At 42.3% G+C, this 22797-nt stretch overlaps 2 protein-coding genes across 2 annotated transcripts in view; one reads left to right on the forward strand and one right to left on the reverse strand.

The window, feature by feature from the left end:
- Positions 1–2142, forward strand: part of ZDHHC12 (zinc finger, DHHC-type containing 12) — a gene marked incomplete at its 5' end in the record, with an annotated part of 3493 nt that extends 1351 nt beyond the window's left edge. The window contains 2 exon segments of the mRNA XM_009879451.1: positions 1098–1264; positions 1779–2142. Coding sequence (XP_009877753.1) covers positions 1098–1264; positions 1779–2142 — 531 coding nt within the window.
- Positions 2143–5236: 3094 nt separating this feature from the next.
- On the reverse strand, positions 5237–20163 carry PKN3 (protein kinase N3; the record flags this gene model as incomplete). The annotated part of the gene is made up of 21 exons (XM_009879452.1): positions 5237–5554; positions 5878–5958; positions 6651–6758; positions 6981–7123; positions 7641–7717; positions 8287–8349; positions 8439–8615; positions 8977–9068; positions 9646–9712; positions 10989–11065; positions 11917–12028; positions 13074–13260; positions 14205–14280; positions 15262–15405; positions 15889–15998; positions 16256–16447; positions 16747–16942; positions 17315–17466; positions 17572–17701; positions 19180–19328; positions 19881–20163. Coding segments are annotated over 21 exons (2829 nt in total), but the record flags the coding sequence as incomplete, so codon positions are not given.
- Positions 20164–22797: the final 2634 nt, after the last annotated feature.

Consider the following 22797-nt stretch of genomic DNA (forward strand, 5'->3'; position numbering starts at 1 on the left):
AAACTCAACGTAAAAAGTTAAGTAAACTAGCAAATGGAGTTCAGATACAGCCCTGAACTGAAAAGTGATCCAGACAGATTTTGTAGCTCAAGGTGGAGTAGTGATGGAGATGGGCATATATGCGAGGCTTCCGAGTACCTGCTGGCTCACAGAAACAGGAATCATCTTTTGCTAAGGGAAAACTGTATTCTGCATTCTTACTGCCTTGTCAGTCAGGCCTTACAGTATTGTCAAAAAGGTTATTTTGAAGATATCTTGGTAGAAAAGCGGCTGAGCATGACATATAAGAACGGCTGGTACTTGTAAGCTTGTTTGGAGGCCTAAACCCAACAAAACATTAGTCTGAGTTGTAAAAGAGAGCTTGAGGGAAAAATTAGAGCAATTAAATTAGCTCTTAAAACAGTTTGTCTAAAGCCTAGAAGTGCTTTTTTTCAGAGTGATCCTTATCAGATTAATAAAATCAAGCATGATCCTAGCTTCCATGAATTCCTGAAGAATGTCTGAGGAGAGGTGAGCTTATTGCAAGAGGAAAAGCTGGGAAAACATACGTATGCTGCAGGGAACAAATCCTAGAAGGCACTACTTTTCTCAGCCGGATCTTTCATCTTTTCCTGGTACTCAAGCTGCTTTCCCGTGCAAGTATCTTGTATCCACTCAGAAGCAGAGACACTTCCCTCCTCTATGCAGTCCCGTAAAGATGTCCCATCCCTGCCACCTCCTTCAATAGCTGCAAAGTCCTACTTTCTCACTTCAATACTCTGCTTGTGCTTCCCAGAATAGACCGATTGGCTCTCCCTCCCTTCTTTGCACGCTGGACCTCCTATTAATGAGTAGATAGTACAGACATTGTATAGAGCAAAGTAGTGTGGGGGAGTTGTTTAATTTGAATCCCACTCATTTGGATCTGTATCAGGGGAATCACGAGCCCCTTTAGTTATCTTAGAAATGTTACGTTGTGCTGTTACCTCAAAATGCAGTGGTTTTGGGACAGCACTGCTGGGGAGGAAGACAGTATCACGTGATATTCTCCTCTACCAAACGGGGAGTCGAGCAGCAGTGGGCTGTTGCTAGTGTGTGTGTTTGGTTTTGTTTTGCAGCAACCGATGCGAGCCAAGCACTGCCAGTGGTGCCGACACTGCGTGCGGCGGTACGACCACCACTGTCCCTGGCTTGAGAACTGTGTAGGAGAGAGGAATCACCCCCTCTTCATAGTCTACTTGAGCGTGCAGCTTGTAGTTCTGCTGTGGGGAGGTCACGTTGCTTGGTAAGACCCAGAGTCAGCACTTTGACCTCGGAGATGGCTAAAAGTTCAGGTGCTCCTAGAGCCCCACAGGGTTTATGTAGAACAGAGCAGTGACTGGATTAGCTTTGGAGCTTCACCCTCTTTTGCATCCCAGAACCTGTTGATCTGCTGAGGGACAACATAGCTGGTCAGCAGTTGAGCAGAATCTGATAGTTTGTGTTTCATTGTTCATCTTTGTTTTAAGCTTGTATTAACAGAATTAACAACAGTACAAAACTAATTTTGCTTCAGTTCCTGTAATACAATCTTTGATTACAAATCCAAGTACTAGGTTGACTCACCTGATTCTGAGCTAGCTTCTGAGTCACTAGCGGTGCAGTCTTTGAAGTGTTTGTAGTATATGTACTCTCTGTAGTACATGATTATCAGAAGCTCACTAATTATGAATCAAACTTAAGCCAAGCAAACTTGACAACACATTTTTGTAACTAGTTCAACATCTCTGACTGTGAATTTATTCTCTTCGAATTGAAAGGTCAGGCCTCTACTTCGAACAGTCTTGGGACTGGCTGCAGCACAACATCTTCCTCCTTGTGTCCTTCCTCCTGATAGTCATATTCACCATCGTCGTCCTGCTGCTGCTTATTTCACAGCTCTATCTGATCTCATGCAACACCACCATGTGGGAATTCATGTCGCATCACCGCATCTCCTACCTGCGACATTCTGAGTTGGAGAATCCCTTTGACCAAGGGGTACTGCTCAATCTCTGGAGATTCTTCTGTTCACGCCACTTCACTGCATGGGAGAACATCTACTTTCACAGCAACAACGAGCCTGTCCAGCCAGAGCAGCACCAACCTGGTAGAGCGCCAACGCAGCTGCAGGCTGCCGAGTAAAGCTTTGCTAATGGAATCGCTGCTCTTTCCTTGCACAGAACTCTAGTACCTCGTGAACTATGCAACCTGTTCTTCCTGCAGATTGCACTTCAAGGATAGTCGGTTATTTTTTATGCATGAATAACACTGTTAAAGGCAAGAGGCTGGCTGGTTCTGGGAAAGCCGGCAGAGCTGATTTCTGGTCTAAGCAAAGGATCTCTCTAAATTTACACATCTTTCCGGAAGAGATGCAAGAGTAGTGTGAACATCCACGTTCACTTCTCTTCCCCAAAGTTTCCCTCTCCTTTTGCTGCCAGGGAACAGCAGCTATTGCAGACAAAACCATCTAGAATCAACGTGGCCTTTCTTCAACATAGTTCTCACTGTGAGAATCGCAGTGCCTTTTGTTGGCAGTGTTGGGCACATAACAGAAATATTTGAGTAAATATTTGGCCAGTCAAAAGCAAATTTCATTTTTGACCACATCTCAACCTAATGCTTTTCACCAAGATCCGAGGCTTAGTAGTGTTAATGTGCACGAAACAGCTGCAAGGCACCAAATGCAGCTTATGGGATAAATAGTCTGTACTTGGATGCCCTGACCAGCTTTCTAACAGTTTATTCTTTAAGTTCGTGGTGCTGTTAACAATTCACAGGCTAGTTTGCGTCAAGTCAGCAAAGAACGATGCCATCCTCTGTCTTTGGACAGAAAAATAATACCTACTGAATTATTTCTGCAGATAACTTCATGCTCAGGCCTTTCCTGTAGCTTGTGGCGAGAGAACCAGTAGCAGAGGTGGGTACTTCTTGCCTAGCTCAAGTAACACTGTTGGTAATACTACTACCTCAACTTACTAGTAAAACTTTAATAAAAATACAAAATTTTAGTGCAACGGGGAAGACTCTGGGTCCTGTTTCTGTCACGAAGAGGAGGGGGTGCTGATAGCGTTCTAGGCTAGAAGCAAGCTTCCTTGTTCTCCATTGTCGTAAAAGGTCATAACTCGGGTTTCCCTGAGGAACTTAAAGGAAGTTTGGAGATGACCAATTTTAGCTTTAAAAACAGAAGAGGCTGTGGTATGAATTTTAGTCCTGACCTTTTTCTGTTTAAAAAAGAAAACCAAAACCATATCACCATAACAAAACCTTAGTTTAAATTATTTTGTGCCTTAATTGCCTTGGCTCAAGAATTAACACCAGCTCAAGAACACATCGGGCAAGCTGCTAGGATGCGCTCAGGGTTTAAAGTTGATGAGCACTCAGGAAAGGACAGTGCAGTCACCATTTTTTTTACCAGTTTCAGAGTTTGTGTGCATTCTGGTTTGTTCAGGGTAGAAACTCCTATCACAGAGAGATCACAACACTAAGAATTGGTTTTGCAACGATCACATACCACGCAGAAAGGATTCTGCAGTTATTCGTGTCAGTGAGGTGCACAGGGCTTGTCTGCCACACAACAATTTCTGGTTCTTCAGTTATCAAAAATTTATCAGCAGGTTCTACAGCTCAAAACACACAGTTTTTCTCTGTTCAGTAACTATTTTTAAAATGCACCAGGATGATAATTTATTGTCTTTTTAACTCTACTGTAAACTATAAATTAAAATATGTGAAATATGCTTTTGTGGTTCTTTATGCCTGTCTCTTTGAATCCAAGTTCTAGATTTCAGCCATGCTAACAGGCCGCTGTGCTCCTTACCTCTGTACAGAGGCCACGGCCTTAAGAAAAGTCACAAAACCCATTGCAGGGGCTGACAGCAAGTCAACCATTACTATTCAAACAAGGGTGAGGAAAATATGTCCTGCTTCAAACAGACCACTGTGCTGCAAGGCAGAGCAGGAGGTTGGAAGGATATTTGTACGTGGGAATTTTCTGAAGCATTTATACTTGGCTCTGAAAAGAGGATATCTAGGATCAGTGCAAATTATTTCTGTTTTATACAAACATACTTCTTACCTCTGAATTCTGAAGCACTTAGACCAGCTTTGATTTAATAATGACTCATTAGCTGCACCTGAACTTTATCTCCAGATGTAGCACAACGGCGTTAGTTCAACTTCTGTCTACCTCTCCTGAAGACAGACTGGAAGAGTAATAGCTGTATGTCCCTACCTTCATCGGCGTGATGCTTCATCTCTTGATACTCTTCCTTTTTTTTTGCCCAACAAGCTAATATTATGAATTTAGGAGAAGAAAATGTATCCTGACAAGTATAATCACAAGATGTGTTACCAGGCAAATAAAATTACCTTTAAGTTACCAATTTTCCAACGTTAACGTTGTTATTTAGCTACCCCAAAAAAACTACAGGATATACACATTGATAAAATCTCCAGAGAGACAACTTGACTGCAGTCATTCGTATGAGACAGCTGATGACACCACGCAATATATACCCAGACGGCTTGAGTGAGAGGGAAGGAAGAAAGAAAATATTACTATTGACATTTACAGTGAAAAATAAAATCCTGCCTGTTGAACAGAATGTGGTTAGCCCTGATCTGAAACACTCGGCTAACACAAAGGAGATGAACACCTGAAATTTCATTATAAGGAAAGGTATCTTTATTAAAAAAAAAAAATAGTATGTGCAAAGCTTTTGCTTTTTTATATCATTAAAAACAACAGCTAAGATTTAGCATCCTCAGAGAAATAGAAAGAGACTCATTTTCCTTTAGATAGATTACCTGGACTGTTATCAAACCCAAACATCATTGTTTTGGTTGTGTTAAAATCTATTGCTTCTCTGGCACACACATCGTTATGAGTGGGAAAGGGCATAAAATCGTTACAAAGAGGGAATGCTGCATATCTTCTCTTTCTAATCACTGAGAAGTGGCCATTCCCCGTGCTACTATACAACATTAAAAAAGCTGGGCTACTTACTTAGGCTTTTTGCAAAGAGTAACCTGGGCCATAGAGTTTGTTTGATTCAATCCAGCTTAAATTCCAAATTTCCATCTATATTCAATGGCAGCAGAAGATATATTCAGTCCAGTATTAATTAATCCTTAGAGATAATTGACATCTGGTATCCCTCCAACAAGTGAGGCTGAAAAAACCGCAGTAGGTTAAACTCAGCGTGCAGGGCACTCTCATCCTGGGCTCATCAGCACTACCAGTTCTACAGATTCTGTTGACTTTTCCACTGCCCATGCCAAGTCCTCTCTACACCATTAGCAAGGTGCTAACAGTCTGTCTGCGTTTCTTACAGCACAGGAATCAAACATCTAAAAGGTGTCTGGAGACAAAGTCAAAGTCCTTGAAGACGGTCTGCTCCTTACGTGTTAGGAAAGCCGTCTCCTCTGGAGGAGTAAGGATGGGCTTTTGTGACGTAAACTCCTCGTCAAAGTTGCTAATGTCAGTCGGATCTCTTAAAGTAGGCACAAAAGGGGGCTTCAGAGTCCTGGTGAACAAGGCATCCCAGTCAATTTCCTGTAAGAGAGGGGAGTGAACAGGCCAGACTGACGTTAAGGTTATTTACGAAATGTGAAAGTAAGAGGGAGGATTGCAGCTTCCCTTCCAGGTTATTTGCAACCTGTCTTATTTCAGAGAAAGAGAGAGAGAGCGTGCTTAGGAAACATAATTTCAAAAGTGAATTGAAACTCATATTCCTGAACACAGCAATGAGGTGCAACAGAAGCTACCGCTAAAATCTCACTGGTAACTAATGGAAATACACCCCAACAGCAATCAAAAGCAAATCACTCTTAGCTCAGACACAAGAGATGAGGGAGAAGGATAAAGTGAGTTCCTACCTTAAAAAAGGGCTGGATTTTAATCTCTTCTGCATCTCTTTCGCCCGCTCCCAACCTACGTTCTGGACACTTTCGAAGAAGCTGAAGGAAATATCAGTTCAAAATCAAACAGAAATAAGGATGGACAGAAATACTGTTCCAGAGAAAAACAAAAGAAAGGAGATGGGCTGACGCCTCAGGATCTTCTCATTCTGACTTTGCAGCAAGGTCATAATCTGCCAATAGTAGCTCAAGCCTAGTTCTTTGTAAACAACTTGCCAACATCAGTAAGATACCTGCTATAAACTGTGTGAAAAGCATCTCATCTGAATTGTGCACCTCTGACTGCTGGGTCACACTTAGAAACTGAATCAAGCCAACTCCACTGAATGACACTGACATTCCTGCCTTTGAAGCAACATTTCTCCATTTCACATTTAGCAGCAACAGACCTCAGTAAGAAGCCTGCTCAGTCATCCTTAGACACAAGAACAGCATTTATGGAAAGAGAAGGAAAGGAAAAACACGTGTAAATTTTAAATGCTTCCTTAATCTGCCTAGGCAGGTCCAAATTACGCACACAAATACTATCTGGTCCTAATAGAGTCCCTCAGGATCCACTTACACAGCAAATGCAGATTCCTCAGGCTCCCAGAGACCCATCAAGCCGTCTGCCTAGGCAGGTCCAAATTACGCACATAAATACTATCCGGTCCTAATAGAGTCCCTCAGGATCCACTAACACAGCAAATGCGGATTCCTCAGGCTCCCAGAGACCCATCAAGCCCCGTTACCTTACGGATTATAGAAAGCGCCTCAGTTGAAAGGAATCGTGGATACCGGACTTCATCATTGACAATACTGTCAAAGACTTCTTCCTCATCATCTCCAGGGAACGGTGCCTGCAGTTGTGACATTTTATTATTTAATCCTCACTGTTAAATAGGGATGAGAATAGCAGGGAGTCATATGGATTAATTAGTGTTTGGCAAGCACTACGAATGAGAAAAACGTAATTTAAGTACTAATAAGTAGCTACGTTCGCAAAATTTTATCTCGGGTGGTCAGGTACTGCTCTCCCTAAGACTGCTTAGCGAGAACCTCACAGGCAAAGGTGGCCTTACCTCGCCAACAAGCATCTCGTAGATGAGTACACCCAGTCCCCACCAGTCTACTGCCCGAGTGTACGAGATGTCCGTCAGGACTTCTGGAGCCAGGAATTCAGGCGTGCCACAGAAGGTGTTTGTGCGGTCTCCAAAACCTATTCCTGTAGGAAAAGAGCACTTCTGTAAAACCTGGCACACAGTACTAAACGGATCATGTGCAGCCTCACCTTCTGAGAGCCATAATTTAACACTTGATAATCTGATGTTGTTAACGGTGCAGGGGTTCTCATCAACGCTTGGAAGCGCCAATAAGGAACCTAACAACTCCAAGTAAAAGGTTGCAGACAATGCTTATTAAACAGCAAAACCAAGAAAACTTCCTGCAGATTCCACGGCTCATTTACTCCAGTATGCATTTTGTAGTGTCCTATATTGTGTCTCCTTTGAACTAACAAGCATATTGTAAACCCCTCCATAAGTTTCCTGAAGATTAACAGATAAAATGCTCTTCCCAAGCTGATCATGGCCATACAGGTGAGATCTCTTAGTTGTTTGGTTGGGGTTTTGGTTGGTTGGTTGGGTTTGGTGGTTTCCTTTTATTTTAAAGATGTGGATGAATACAAGTTACACACAACCACCTCAGCATGGTTCAACTTCAGCTTCACCAAGGTCACTCACCTTCCTTACACAATCCAAAATCTGCAATCTTCACAAATCCTTCAGCATCTAGAAGAAGATTATCCAACTTCAGGTCCCTGCAGGCAAAGGATAGGAAAGAAGACGGTAGATGTAGTCTGAGGATTGCCATCCGACATATTTTTTTTTGCAAGAGGCAGAAGCTAGATGTTAACAAAAGAGAATAAAATCTGAATCTAGTGAAGTCTGCATTTGGTTTAAATAATGTATTATTTGGAAGGCTCCCCTTAATTTATTGATATTTTCATCCTAATGAAAGGATCACAAAGCAGCTCGGAGCTGGGTGGGGCTTATTCATCTGGAAAAGAGCATCCCGCAACAGCATGACAAATTACTTGACTGTCACAATAAAAAAGAAAGCAGTGACTTACAGGCGCCCCCCAGAATGTATTGACATGTCGCAGAGGATTAATCACCTGCAACATGTGAGATGAATAGCTTCTAGGTGACTTTCTTTACTGTAAGCACGATGAACATGCTGATAGCAACAGGCGATGGGGAAAATAAAGACAGGCAGGAAGATTAGAAACCCCAGCAAGATAGTGAGCTCCAGACATAAAAGCTACAGGAAAAAAACCCAACTTTAAAGTTGCTGAACTGTCTTATACTTGACTCTTTGCTGGATTACCTATAAACAATTTTCTTCTCATGCAAGAACTGGAGTCCCAAGACTACGCAGGCTGTATAAAACCTAAAAGAGAGAAACAGTTACTAGGAAATATATATGAAAATAAAGTTAAAAATTTATAGTGCCTGGAAACTAGACTAATTCTAACTCACTGTGCCATATGCTCTGGAAAGACATCTTCATGAATGCGCATCATAAGATCACCCCCTGGTGTATATTCCATCACAAAACAAGCATGATGAGGTGTCTGGAAACATGCAAACATGTTCACAAGGAACGGATGATCAGAAGAGTTGACCACTTCAAATATTCGCTTCTCACAGTTCAAGCTGCCAGGATTCAAAGAACAAAAACGTCAATGTTAAAACTGGACAGAAAAGACTGTTTTGAGAAAGAGGGGATGAAGAAGAAAATCTTTACATCTTTAGTTAGAGAAAAAGTGAGGGCTAATACAATATTTATCTTACATACTTCCAAACCTTGAGTTTTAGAACGTTCTTCAGGTGTCATTCCACCAGAAGCTAGAAAGCAGCACTGTTACCTTTCCTTAATCCTGATTTTAGTTACCCAAGTCTCAACGTCACATTTAATCTTAACAGTATGACCAGTACACACCATACCTACTAACATTTGCCTACAGGTGTGTTAATGTAGCCTCTGGCAATAGCACCGTCTCTAAACAAAGCTCACCTATCAATTTCATCTCTCCTAATAATATCTTTTTTCTTCAAGGCTTTGATTGCATACAGCTTCCCAGTTGCCTTGTATCGGGCCAGCAGTACCTGAAAGACAACAGAAGAGCTGTACTTCAAACAAATTGTTACATCTGCATTGGATTACTTTGTCTCCCATTGACACAAACGATTTCCATCCACTCCAGGAAGTCATTCTCAAAACCAAGCCCAAGTAACTCCAACAATACAGCACCCGTATTCTGCTCCTTGTGCTGCAGCAGTCTAGAAGCATGTCAGTGTAAATTATATTCTTTTTACAAACAGTAGTATCACAGCTGGCCCAGCATTTTACGAGCAGCTCAGAGCTCTCAAATTAGGCAACAACGCACGTGTTTGGAACAGAGCTATTGCACTAGTGATCACAGGAATGGAATGCTTTATGAAATTACTTAGCACTCCCAAGACGGTTTTCTCCAAGTTTTGCAGTCACAAATCATCAGGAGTTTTGACTGTTAACAACAATTATCAGCTGTTTCTGTGGTTGGGCTGGGTTTGATTTGTAGATCTGCATTGCAACAAATCTCTTCTGTACTGCAACGTTTCTATTCAGACTCTGCAGCAGAGGCCCATCTGCACAAGCCCAGTGTGACTGCCCTCCTCCACAATGCACACGCTTCTACCCTACCTTCCCAAAGTGGCCACGTCCCAGCATAGCAATGCAGTGAAAATCCTCAAGTTGAACTGTCCTCTTCCTGCAGACAAAGACAAATTACTGAGATAATACCCAAAAGATGCACAAACAAGTAACAAAGAAGTGTGTATTTGTGTTAGGGGAAGAAGCTCTGACTCTCCAGGGCTTTCTCTTTGTTACTTCCCGCAACAGGATTAGTTCCCCTCCACCTCCATCCTTGGGGCTGTAAAACTCAGTTTCGCCTCCACTCCTTTCAGCAGGCTTGACAGCAATTGTATTAATCAGACGTGAACACGTATATCAAGTGCTAGTAGGACAAGGGCACAAGGAGAAGTTCTCAGATAGGAATTGGAAATGAAACATTGTCAGACAACAGACATAAGGTGTTACTGGGAAGAAAAGCAGCTGAATAAAGAGATGCTATAGAATGTCATGTCAGCCACAAGGTGTTACCAAGGAAACTCAGGCTGCAGAATTGCTTGAGAAGAATTAAAAAAAAAAAAAACAACCCACACCCTCAACACTTTAGTCCAGGATCATCTTTAAAAGGCAGCAGACACTCCATACTGCTCCAGTATGTAAAATGAAGGGTTAAGGACTCAATTCCCTCCTCAGAGAGAAGGCAGGTGTCCGACTGTATCTTGACTATCTTCTTGGTTTTGAAGATGGGACCCCTCAAATGTGGTGATGTAATTATTAATATAGTTCTATGATCTGAACTGCAAGATCACATTAGACAGAGTTTCCTATTTGTGCTTTTCGGGTCTACTTTGTTCAACAACAGTAATTACTTTTTTTTTACTTGTCCTGGTTTCAGTATATTTACTGCTGCGTATCCTTGTTACATACAAGTTGTGTATATATAACTGTCATGGACTGTAAACAACTTACTGTTTTATGCCTCCCAACATACGGAAAGACAGTGTATCTTGCATATGAATAGATACAGAAGAGTGTGAGGGATGCCAAAAGTGTCTCTGAAGTGTATTACTTAGAATGCAGACGCATCTAAGTATGCTACACCATAAAACTTCAAACACAAGGAAGCACTTGAAGACAGTTAAGTGACTTTACCTTCTACTAAAATGATGATTACATTGCAGTGTACAGTCTATCAGCAGGCTAAGGATCGGGGTTAAGAAGCAGCTAAGGTGCAACAGACATTTGAAGTAAAGTTCAGAGCAGACTTTTCATGGTATTGTCTACACTCAGCACTAAGAGCGCTGATGAGAAGTCAAAGTGTACCTTGAGCAGAATTTCAGAATACATACTCAAAAATTTCAGCCCAGTGCATCTTTAATCTGTGACCCACGACAGCCCACGCTGTCCACAGTTACCTTGGAGATGTCGGGATTGAAAATTCTGTTTTAGCAGAGCTGCAAGACTTATCCTCAACATGCAGCCTCTTCAGACACTAGGAACAGAGAAAAAGTTACAGTATGTCATCTTCTGGAATCACCAAGTCAGACCTGAACATCCACATGCAAATTTTCTCTTCTGTCATGATCTGGCATAAACACAGACAAGTTCTTGCAGCTGGTCATCACCTCTGCTTGGAGGGAAGCAGCACAAAATTAGATTGTCTGTGATCACACAGAACTATTCCCATATACAATATTTTTTTCAATAGGGTCAAACCCTTTAAAATAAACGCTTACAAAAGTCTAGGATAAAACATTTCCTTTCTAGAAAAAAAAAAAAAAAAGATATCTCACATCCCCAGAAGAGTCACAATGATCAAGGAATGCAGTTTCCTCTATTACCAAGGCCAAGTGAGAAAGGGTAAGATGTGGTAGAACACAGGTCATGAACCACTATACTACTCAAAACAATTTTCCTGCTCCTTCCTGCCAGAAAAATAGAGCTCTTCTTGGTTTTGCCCAGTTTCTTTCATTTCGTTCTTTTTCTTTATTCTACAGATAACTTCATCTGGTCCGACGCTCCTTCCCTGCTTTCTCTGTGCAGTCACGTGTTCTGTACTCTTGCCCTCAAGTCTCAATTCTGACCTACCTCCTATTTTGCTTCTCCAAGAAAAACACCTTATAATTTAAAAATAGAAGACAAAAGAAAAGAAGACAGATACACCATTTCCATGAAGACTCCATGCCTAAATAGCTTACTGGATTCTGAAACCCTGGCTATCAGCCAGCAGGCGCCTGCCTAAAGCGGAGCTAATTTATCCAGTAACAAACAAATAAGAAGAATCAGGCCTTGAAAGAATACCAACCACCAAAGAAAAGCCTCCCTGTTAGCCCAGATGATTACCAGAGAATCTGCAGGAGACGGTGTGGACTCTTTGGAGTTTGCCATCAAAAAAAGGCGTGGAGGCTTGGGTGGTGCTTCATCAGCAAATGTAAGCTTAGGCACAGGGAAGTCACTGCATTTGTAAGACAAAATTGAAGGAGATTGCCTTAGGACAGAATATTGCACACAGACATGGATCTGTGGGAGCATGTTCAGAGGAGGCCACAAGGATGATCCAGGGGCTGAAGCAGCTCTGCTACGAGGACAGGCTGCGGGAGCTGGGATGGTTCAATCTTGAGAAGACTTCGAGGGGACCTAATAGCTGCCTTCCAACACCTGAAGGGAACCTACAGGAAGGCTGGGGAGGGACTTTTTACAAGAGTGTCCACTGATAGGACAAGGAGAAATGGGTTTAAGTTGAAGGAGAATAGATTCAGACTGGACCTTAGGAAAAAATTCTTCAGCACGAGGGCGGCAAGACTCTGGAATAAATTGCCCAGAGACGTTGTGGCTGCCCCCTCCCTGGAGGTGTTCAAGGCCAAGTTGGACGGAGCCTTGAGTAGCCTGATCTAGTTGAGAGGCGTCCCTGCCCGTGACAGGGAGGTTGGACTGGATGATTTCTATGGTCCCTTCCAGCCTAGGCCATTCTAGGATTCTATGATGACACTTTTGTAGCACCTTTACTATATAAGCAAAATTTAGTTTAGTCCAACCCACTGGACAACAGGGCTCCCTGATTCACACAAGTCAGTGAAGTATCAACAAACCATGTGCTCTCCTGAACAAATGAAAAGAAAATGAGCTATTAAGTTGGTGATGGTTAGGCTCCCATTCCAACACTAGCTTTCTGATGCTATAAAATTAATGAAAAATGGGTATGTAGAAATAAGTCACTATGATCAAGAACTTAAAGGAAGCCTGGAATGCACTGCTTGTTAGGACAGCAATTCTGGAAATTGGTCCAGTAAGTCAGGGCTAGGCACGGAGTATGGAACACCCCACGAAACCCACATGGATTCAGGCAGCTTTGGCTTTTCTTAAAATTCTGAATTAAGTTCCACAGATACATTTTTCTCATGAGTATCTTCCCTCCATCTTCGTAAGGTGCAACAGAATTTTAAGATCTATTCTACACCCAATCCCAAATGTGATCCAGCAACACTCAGACCATGACTTACCTACTGAACTTGGCCACAGAATCAGCCTGACTTTGCGGGGGAACTGAGGAAAAGTCTGCGTGCATAGGATCATGAAGAGGGGGGCTCAGAGTGCTCATGGAACTACATGGAGGGAGGAAACTCATCATCAGGCGACCCCAAGCAGCAACATTTATGTTCATTTGAGGAGCTCGGAGAAATTCCTTTCCTGGAGGAGTCGAGAGTCAAAGCACCAGTGAGATTACAACGCACAAACTGCAGTCTCAGGTACTATTAAATTATCATTTTCACCCAAACATCCGTGGGTTACTCAAAAAGGTAACTCACCCTAAAGTGAGTTTCACAGGGAAGCTTATTAATAACGATGATGAAACAGATCTATTTCACCTAGTTCAACTCCATATAATATAAAAGCAATCCTCAAACAGAAATTGCATAAAATATTAAAAATGGATTTTATTTTAAGTCAGGTTTTCTTCTATTTCGACACTACATTTTAATCATACAGCCTGTTAACAGAAAGTTTCTGAAAGCATCTTTAAAAAAAATAAAACATTTGGAATGTTTTAAGTACTTTTACTACTTCCTGAAGAATATAAATATAAAATCCCATTTAATGCCCACCGCTAGGAGTTCTCGGTATGTAAAGGCTTACCTTATTCAGCTTCATAAGAAAGAATTTGCAGACAAAAAAAGAAGTATGCAAGTTATTCCAGTCCCTAAACTAGTAATCTGAGACGGCAGCTCTAAAGACTTGACAAGACAATCAGTAGCCTGGTCATGCTACGCTCTTCTGTAATTCAGAGTTTTCCAGAAAACCTTCCAATATCTGTTCATCAGGAAGAGCATTGCTGGCTAAATTAGTACAGCTGGAGTCTTGGATCTTGCTAAGAAGTCTGTCAAACTAATTATATCTTCCTAATAACACTAATTGTGAATAGAAACACCGCAACAACATCACATTACACACCATGCTGCAGCTTTTTGTGACTGAACAAAACATTCTAATAAAGCCCACCTACTCACACGCAGTAATTAGCAAGCAATTTAATGTCTCACAAATGTAATTGGGTAGGAGTGCTCGCCAGCCTGCCTGTGCCTGCCTCACCTACACACCCTAGGCAGCAAGGAGCCGGTTCTCCAGCAGCTTACCTTTCTGTTTGGGGAAAATGCGTTTCTGTCGCTGCAGTTTTGGCTTTCTCTCGATGACAGGATTACAGAACATAACCTGTCAGAGAAGCAAAGGGGATGTGTCAAGATTCTTCCTTTACACTGTGAACACAAACTTTCACACACGTCTGCTCTCACATCAAATTCTTCATTCATATCTGTTCAGTGTTTGGAGTCACTCCAGACTGCGCTATTCTAGCCTCATTCCCTAAACACCTGTTACCTCAACTGTGGTTTTAGAAGTTGGAATTTTCTGCTACTTGAAATATAGAAAAAAAAAAACAACCACCAGAATTAAGACCAATTCATACCCTAAACAAAATTAATCTAATCTGCAAAGCCATGCATAAAGAAAACAGCCATTTGTAGGGTAAAAAAAAAAGTAGTAGTCTGTGGCACAGAGGTAAAAACAAATAAAACCAAACACAAAACAACCCCATAAAACAAAACCACGAAAGAACAAGGAAGCAGGGAGAGAAGGCACATTTTGATACATGAGGTTAAGATCCTACTTTTGGAAAGATAACCACAGGAGCTTTCATCACGACACAACGGAGAAAGTACTGGGGCTTTTAAGGGATTATCTGGATGATCTCTTCATTGATGGCACGTCAAACTATTATTAGCCTTGGAAAGATGATAAAATAAACATACCCAGAGGGAATTTAGATCTCTGATTCTACAGTCTCTGTGATTCAATTCTGACCATTAAGCCATATGTTTAATTAAAGTGTCATCAGTGACTCAGAACGAAAGCAAATAAAAACCAACGGATTCCACAGCACACACACATGTAATTACAGCGGAGCAGCTGAAGAGCCACCCCAGGCTATGGCATGTGCACATCTATCATATTGTGTCATTCCTTATTCTTACATGTGATATAGACATCTTATATGTGATATATTTTGGGTGTCATTCTACCCTTCTAGATTACTGCTCCTTCCATTCCTCGTATCCTGGGTTGAACAACTGCTCTCAGGGCAGAACCCTAAACAGAGAGAGCTCTCTGAAAAAGAAACAAAGCTTACATTTATACCTCTGCAAAAAGCATTCCTTGGGGTTCGAGCGCGAGGCACATCCCGTGACGTTCGTTATCAAGGAAATCATCCAAACGTAAAAACTTCACTGCACACAGTTCTCTCCAGTCCCTCCAATAAACCGCAATTTCTAGCTCACGAGACTGGTGCAACGGGTGAATGGTTGGGGAGGGAAAAAAAAGAAAAGAAAAGCAGAAGAGTTACATACTGCCCCATGCTCTGGAAATAGCACTCATATGCTGTTATAATAAAAATCAGTAAACCAAACAGCATGCGTAAAAACTTCTTTAATCCTCCTGTTCCCTGCTTTCTCTGATTTTTCAGATCTTTTTAGCTACAAACCCCCCTGGCTCCCCATTTCAGAAATCTCCGTGAGAGCCACTTTGCTGGCAAGATAAAGTAAAACTGCTCAGATAAGCAGAGAAGGACAACAGATGCTGTTCAGGCTGAACCTCTACCAGAGATGCGCTGCCTTCAGGGGAAGGCTTAGATAACGGGTGCATAAAAGGACACAGGGGACAGCAGCAATATAGAGTTGAATGAAGTGGAATGGCAGCTGAACCAGCAAATCAGGTAAGGCGAAATGGAAAAACAAATACAACACGGGGCATCTGGAGCAGACTCACCCGGTCCAGCTCAATGACAAAGCTCTGGTCCCATGCCTGGTTATTAACTGGTCCCCAGTTTGTCTGGCCAACCACTTTATTGTCCACTTTGAGCACAGCAAGGACCTCATCTGGCCAAAGGCGAAAACATGGATTACAATCTTTTGCCAAAGAAAATCTCCCATGCTGCAGGTGAATATCCCAGTAAAATGTAATTTCCAGGAGAGTACTAGGAGGACCACGTATAACGCAACTCGTTCATTCTCTTAGCTTTTCAGAAACCTGGTTTCTTGTAATTAAACTTACACGAGGCTAACCTAGCACCATGATGAGAAGTCCCCACGCTCCCACATGCCTCCCACAATTCAACAGGGAACTCCATACTCACTACATGGCTCTTCATTCCGCAGGTACTTTCCTGCAACGCTACGGCCAGGGATCCCGAGGCCAACTCGTGTTCTGGCAAGGGACCTCAAGTCACTTGGGCTGCCACAGTTGGGAGAAGAACTGGTCATTCGGGAACGTCCTGGAACATTTTCCAATAGATCCTGACACCCCATCAGTCTCACTTCCAATGTTCCTGAGGAATTTTAGGAGAGTAAAGAATAATATTATGTAAAAGATAAAGTGATTACAGTCAAACTGTCCTTATGGGAGTCCAAGAATTTCTCAGATTTATGATTTCTTAGTTAACAGCTCAAATCTACCTCAGACTGATAGAATCCAAATCCATATGACCAGAAAACTCTGGCTGGCCTAGAATACATACGTTACTAGAAAATTAAATGTCCACATAAGGAGACATTACAATAATGAAAAGAAATGCAACTCATTTTTCCTTCGTTGTGTCCTCTTCACAACCATGCAGGATTTACGTACCTGTAAGGGCTGTAGGTTTGATGACTGAGGAGGGCTGGATGCTGCCATGCTGAGCTCCCAGGGAGGAAGTATTTACTAGCTCCTGCTTGATGAGTGCTCTTTTCGGGTGATCGGGAGCAAGTTCACTAAGCTGACGTTCCAAGGACAAGCGTAGCAGGTCAATCTTCTGAGAAGACTCTTGCAAACGGCCCTGAGCCTAGCAATATGAAGTAGAACACAACGCAAGAAGAAAAATGTACAGCTCAACGTTAACGAACTACTTTTACGAACTACTAGAGTAAGTTTCAAAAAATGACCAGATAACGTCTTCCTAATAAAGTAACAAGGTGAAATATTTTCCCATAGATCCTGACCACCCTATCGGTGTCACTTTTTATGTGCCTCAGAAATTTCACCACGGGAAGGAAAGTTATCCCTAGAAGGGAAAGCGATCCCAATCAGTCTGTCCTCACAGAGAGATGGAAACTTCCCAAATTAATAACTCTCGGTTAACTCTACCCATTCATGCTAAATTACTAATGCTGAAGCATGAAACCATCCTCTCAAGAAGGCCTGAATAAGTGCTTACCTCAGCCAAAAACTTGCGATCCTGTACCCGACTCCCTCCCAGGATCTTCAGCACATTTTTTGCCCCCTCAGCTACAGCAGCTTCAATGCGCAGGTGATGCCTCAGCTCCTCAATACGCAGCTCCAAAGCACTGATGGTGGTCCCCACCCTCACTGGGAGATAAAACATGGTGAGGACGAAAACTGACTGTCTATTGTGGATCTCAGGGCTTTGGCTGCATTGGTTCTGGACTGCATCAGTTACTTAAAACACCCTACCTGCCGGATCCACTGTATCTTCCATCCCTCCTGCTGACTGAGACACTTTCACAATGTGCATGCGGATTATTTCAATCTTCGTCTTGCTGTCTTGAAGCATCTGCTGAGCGGTAGCCAGAAGCTTGCGCTCCTGCCAAAAAGAAAGTGTACGCAGAGAGAGAACCACGCTCATTAAAAATGGATTATGCTCACATATGAGGATGAGGTGGTACCTGCAAGAAGGGTCATAAATGGTTCTAAAATGACATACACAAGCAGTTATGTAAAGGAGAGGATCAAGGACTTTGAGATCACTATTTCCATTTGTAGAGGGAAAGGACAGGTCAAGGACGCGTCCAGTTAATACTAAACGTTGCAGTCACTGAGACCTGTGGTTCACTCGTTACTATGCTCACAGTGTTTTGTAAGCAGAGGTTTTAAAAAATAAAAATATCACAAACCTCTACACTGCTCATCTTACTGAAATAAGCTTCATAATAAGATTGGATTATTTTTTTTAAATTATCCTTTGGCTTTTAAACACGATTATGCCAAACTCAAAAAAATGAATGAATATGAAACCAGTAAATCTCTAAAAATTTTTCTCACATAAAGAGATACCACATGCTGTGCCCTATCCTAAACAACTTAGTGATATCAAAACATCACACCAACTCAGTGTACAATACCAACATTTTTAACTTCCTTTCCCTCAAGTCAACGACTGAAAGCACCTCATATACCACCCTTATTACTTTCCCAGGCTTGGGAGAGTTTTCCTACAGACAGCACTTCTACTGTGCTACTTCCTATGAGATACTTTTCTCTAGCTCAAATCTGCTGCTAATCTAGAATCACTATGAGCATTGAGGTTGGATGCATTAGCACATCTATGCTGGCATTCAGCCAGCTAAGTTAAGCATCAACACCGAAAAAAGTGACGTAGAGCCTGTAGCTAGGAAGGAGAGGTAGGTCTTTCCAAAGGGCCATTTGTCTGTTCAAGAATGGCAATACCAGCTACTCTCTAGGTACCTAACATTTTCCACTGAGCCTACTTCTGTAGTAAGGATTTACATGGCTAAGTTACAAAAACATGATTCCCAACTCTATTATTAATATCTTGAACGAGCAACATTCAAGAGCAGAAGCACAATCAGTATCTGCCATATAAGAACAGCCAAAGGGATCAAAGCTGTCAGACTGCACCCATCTGTCCGGTCTAATAACTCCCCTCTCACAGTGATCACCACCAGAGGCTTCAAAAACAGACGGAGGCAACCACCTCATGGTCTTAAGTGGAATAAACTACGCTTTCAGAACAGCCTTTTCCTAACATCCAGTAACTATAGACTGGATTAAGTTCTTGGCAAACGAAACGTGCTAAATTCTTGAAATCTGTCACACGTTGCAGTAAGTCTAACGCACACCTGTTGGTTGTCCTGTGCAGTGACATGATGTGCTGTCACCATGTTGGGAACCAAAATGCAGAGCTGGGATTCAGTTAAGCAATCTTTGCAAATGAAGTTCTTCCACACAGTAATTATCTGAGAGAGTTTTTGTGGATGGACTTGAAATACAAATTTTGACCCAGGAATTCATGTTCCCAAATGGTCGCTTATTCCTGCTTACCTTGGATGTTGAATACATTTGGATCATGTTCTCAGCTCCTTGTTTCACTTTCATTTCGACATGCAGCTGCTTTTTCAGAGCTTCAACTTTTCTTGCCATGGGGTCTGTGTTTCTCTCCCAGAGACAAGGATCTGGAGATACAGACCCATCTGCACAAACAATACAATCAATACCATCAGCCATAATCTCTTGCGTCATTTCACTGGGTTACAGATGGGTGAAGGACATTAGGCTATAAAATAAGGTACAAAAAGGTCTTGCCTACAAAACCGACTGCAAAACACTGTTTCAAATGAAGCTCAAGCTCATATCTGTAAATATTTCTTAGTTTATCAATGAACCCATCCTAACAAGCACTCTTCCAACTTTATAGTCTTTCATCCTGTAAGATACTTGGATGTTCAACTGCTCAGAAACTTTATTCAAATCTCCAATTCCACCTACAGGCTGCCCCTGCGTATCACCCGTACCCAGCACTCTCGGAGGGTCTTCTCCCTGCACTGATCTCCGATGTTGCCTCCTTTCACCTTTTTTGCGCTATTCTCAGCTTTTTACTGCACACATCATTTCATCAGCTAAATGCCAGCAGAATAAACTCCCACTGCTTGTGAGTCCTCAACAGAAGAATATATCAATTCAATACACATAAACATTAAAGCACTATAACAGAATTTTCCTGTCAATCATGACACAAAATCTACCTGTCTTACTCTCCTCTTTGTCTGTTATTACAATCCGTGCATTAAGCTCCTGAAGTTCCCAATGCAGCTGCTCCAGTTTTCGGTTGGAAGATTTCAGCACATGCTCTATATGAACAAGATTCTTTCTGTCGGTCGTTGCTTTGCGCAGGTTTTCTGCTCCCTCTTTGATCTTCAGTTCTTTCTGTATAGCGCGGCGAAGTAGCTCCTTCTCACCTTCCAGTTTTTGCTGGAAACTTGGATCCATTAAATTCACACCATTGCCCAGCTGCAGGAGACAGCTGCCCTGCAATAAAGCAACATTGGGCAAGAGGATTTAAGAGATAACGGTTCAACCGTTTCTACGATATAGCAACACCCTCAGTAAGATTCCACTCTGTATTTTCATTTAGAAACTGGTTCACAAAAATTCTGAAGCCAACCCTGTCCCCAAATTTTCAAGAAGACCAGACCTGCATTTAAATTGCAGAGGACAGAACACAACTTTGATCTTAACATGCCTTAATTTGGTTTTAAACTATAATGGAGAAAAACCTTCATCTTACTTGTCTCCTTGTTATCTAATGTCTACACACATCTTTGTTCCACATCTTTGTCCCAGTCAATGTTTGCCCTTGTTCTCATCAACATTGACTTCTGATGGTATCATGTAGTAGATACAGATTTTTATCTGAACATGTCTTGATGCCGACAGTTCAAAGATATATCTCAAGTAACCTATTGGAGCTCTTTAGGAACATCATAAGCACACATTAACTCTCAGCTGTTACCCTTGAGGAAGAAAAATGTAACACCTACAGCTCTTTCTGCAAATGAGCAAGCAAATAAGCAAGCTTAACTTTCTACTGTATCTGAAAATAGAGATCGTTGTCTCAATCTCTACTCTGCCTGTGATTTATAGGCTGATTATTTTGAGTTGCATTAGGAGTATTCAAGCTTGTTCTGAGCTTGTTTTATGTCATCAACAGCTCTGGACAGAGATGCTCTGCTTACAGACTCTGGGCATACACAGCACAGGCATATCTCACTGTCCAAACAAGGACTGAACTCAGACAGGGGTTGGGAAAGCTTTATCTGCGAGGATGCTACCTGGTACCATAACAAACAGACCCAAGCAAGCGGTTGTGCTTTTCTCTTCAACTGGAGAAGTGGCTTTAAGGCATTCAGAGCAATTAATATACTAATAACCTAATATTAACGACCCATCACGCTTCCTGCTTAAACGCAAAAGAAACGGTTGCACAGTCAAGCTCCACTGCAACCCAACCTCACACAGCACGTCAGTCACTAAAGATAGAACTCAGGAATCCCAACTTGCTTTCACGTTCTTTAATTGATCAATTCTTGCTACAATTTCAGCCTAATAGCAAAACCATTAAGGAACAAGGAGGAAAAAAAGCTGTTTTAAAGTTGGCCTAAAACCAAGCTGGGTCTGCGAGATACAGAACAGCCAAAATAGGAGTTGTTCAGCTCAGGAGCAAAACAAAAAGGTTCAGATTAACATCCTGATTCCAGGAAGTTCTCGCCCAATTAGTAAAGCCAGGAACTAAGCCAGAGCTTTGAAAAACATCTAAAGTTTTGTGAGGAAGAACTTGAATCATGGAGTTCCTGAGTCACAAGCAACCTTTACCAGCTGTGAGTTAGAAAATCAGAAAAGCTCTTTATCCAGTCTGTAGCAAGTGACTAAAAGGGGTTCACTGTTGCAATTCTCATTTAAACAGTTAGAAAAAATATAGAGATTTATTTTCTATCCAAACTGTGCAACTGGGCGTAAGCAATCCACTCCCTGGATCTGCTCAGGGCAATGGACTGAGTAGTGGTGTAGGAGTAATGCTGACACGGGATATTGAATACAGAGACCTGGCTATTGATTCAAAGAACAGGTACGGTCCGGGCAGCTCTCAGGGCAATTTTCCTCCACATCACTCTCTGCCAAAAACTAATTGGAATACCAGCTAATGCACCATGCCCATTTTCTAAATATATTTAGAACGCAAGCGTGGCATGTTTTACTCAATCTTCCTTCCCATCTGTGGATCAGAAAGTGCCTTGACATTGCTGGCACCAGGAAAATAGAATATTCTACTACTGAGGAGGATGGGAAAGCTGAATTTGCATTTGGGTTGATCCATTTTGCATTCTGACTCAGGAATTTCAGCGACATGTCAGGATACTGCCACAGCCCGTGCTGCAGCTGTTCTTGGGTTCCCAGGGAAGGTCAGTCCTTCAGGGTATGTCCCTGCAATCCAGAAACACACAGTTTGCAGAGAAATACCCAAGCTAGCTTAAATTAGCTTGCTTTCGGTACTTAGGGCAGTGCTGCCAGAACTCACCCAGGGCTTCCACTAGACTCACGTCCTATCGAAGTGTCTAGATGCTTCCTAACTAGCAAGAATTTAAGCAATATCAAAGCCACGCTCAATCCTCTGGATTGCAGCCCAGGGAAATCCCATCCTCTCAGTTTCTACACCCAGCTTGGCAACGAGCTTCACCTGCACAAACCCCAGAGGACACCCGGCCCTCGCAGTTTCCCCACCGACACAGAAATCGATTTACAATTGGACCTAAGGAGCGGTGGGAAGGCCACCCCCTCTAGAGATCGCACGTATTCACCGGGACGTTTTAAAACCACATTTTCCACAGCAACTTCGTGCCGTAGGGATGAGGCCCGCGTCGGACAGGCTCACGCCAACCACATCCACTCTTTTAGGAGAAAAAGCCACAGCAAGGTTTGGAAAAAGGCACTTGCGATGCTGCCTGGAGCCAGTCCTCGAGGGTGGAAAGCTGCGAGGGGCTGCGAGGGGCAAATCTCTGCTTCTACTGCTTCAGTTTTTTAAAACGAGACTCGGTTCAGAGTTTTCATTCTCTACGCGATCCTCAACCACAACTTTTTCCGAAGCATAAAAAAAAAAATCCAAAG

This window comes from Apaloderma vittatum, unplaced genomic scaffold (assembly GCF_000703405.1).
Source record: "Apaloderma vittatum isolate BGI_N311 unplaced genomic scaffold, ASM70340v1 scaffold21272, whole genome shotgun sequence".
NCBI lineage: Eukaryota > Metazoa > Chordata > Aves > Trogoniformes > Trogonidae > Apaloderma > Apaloderma vittatum.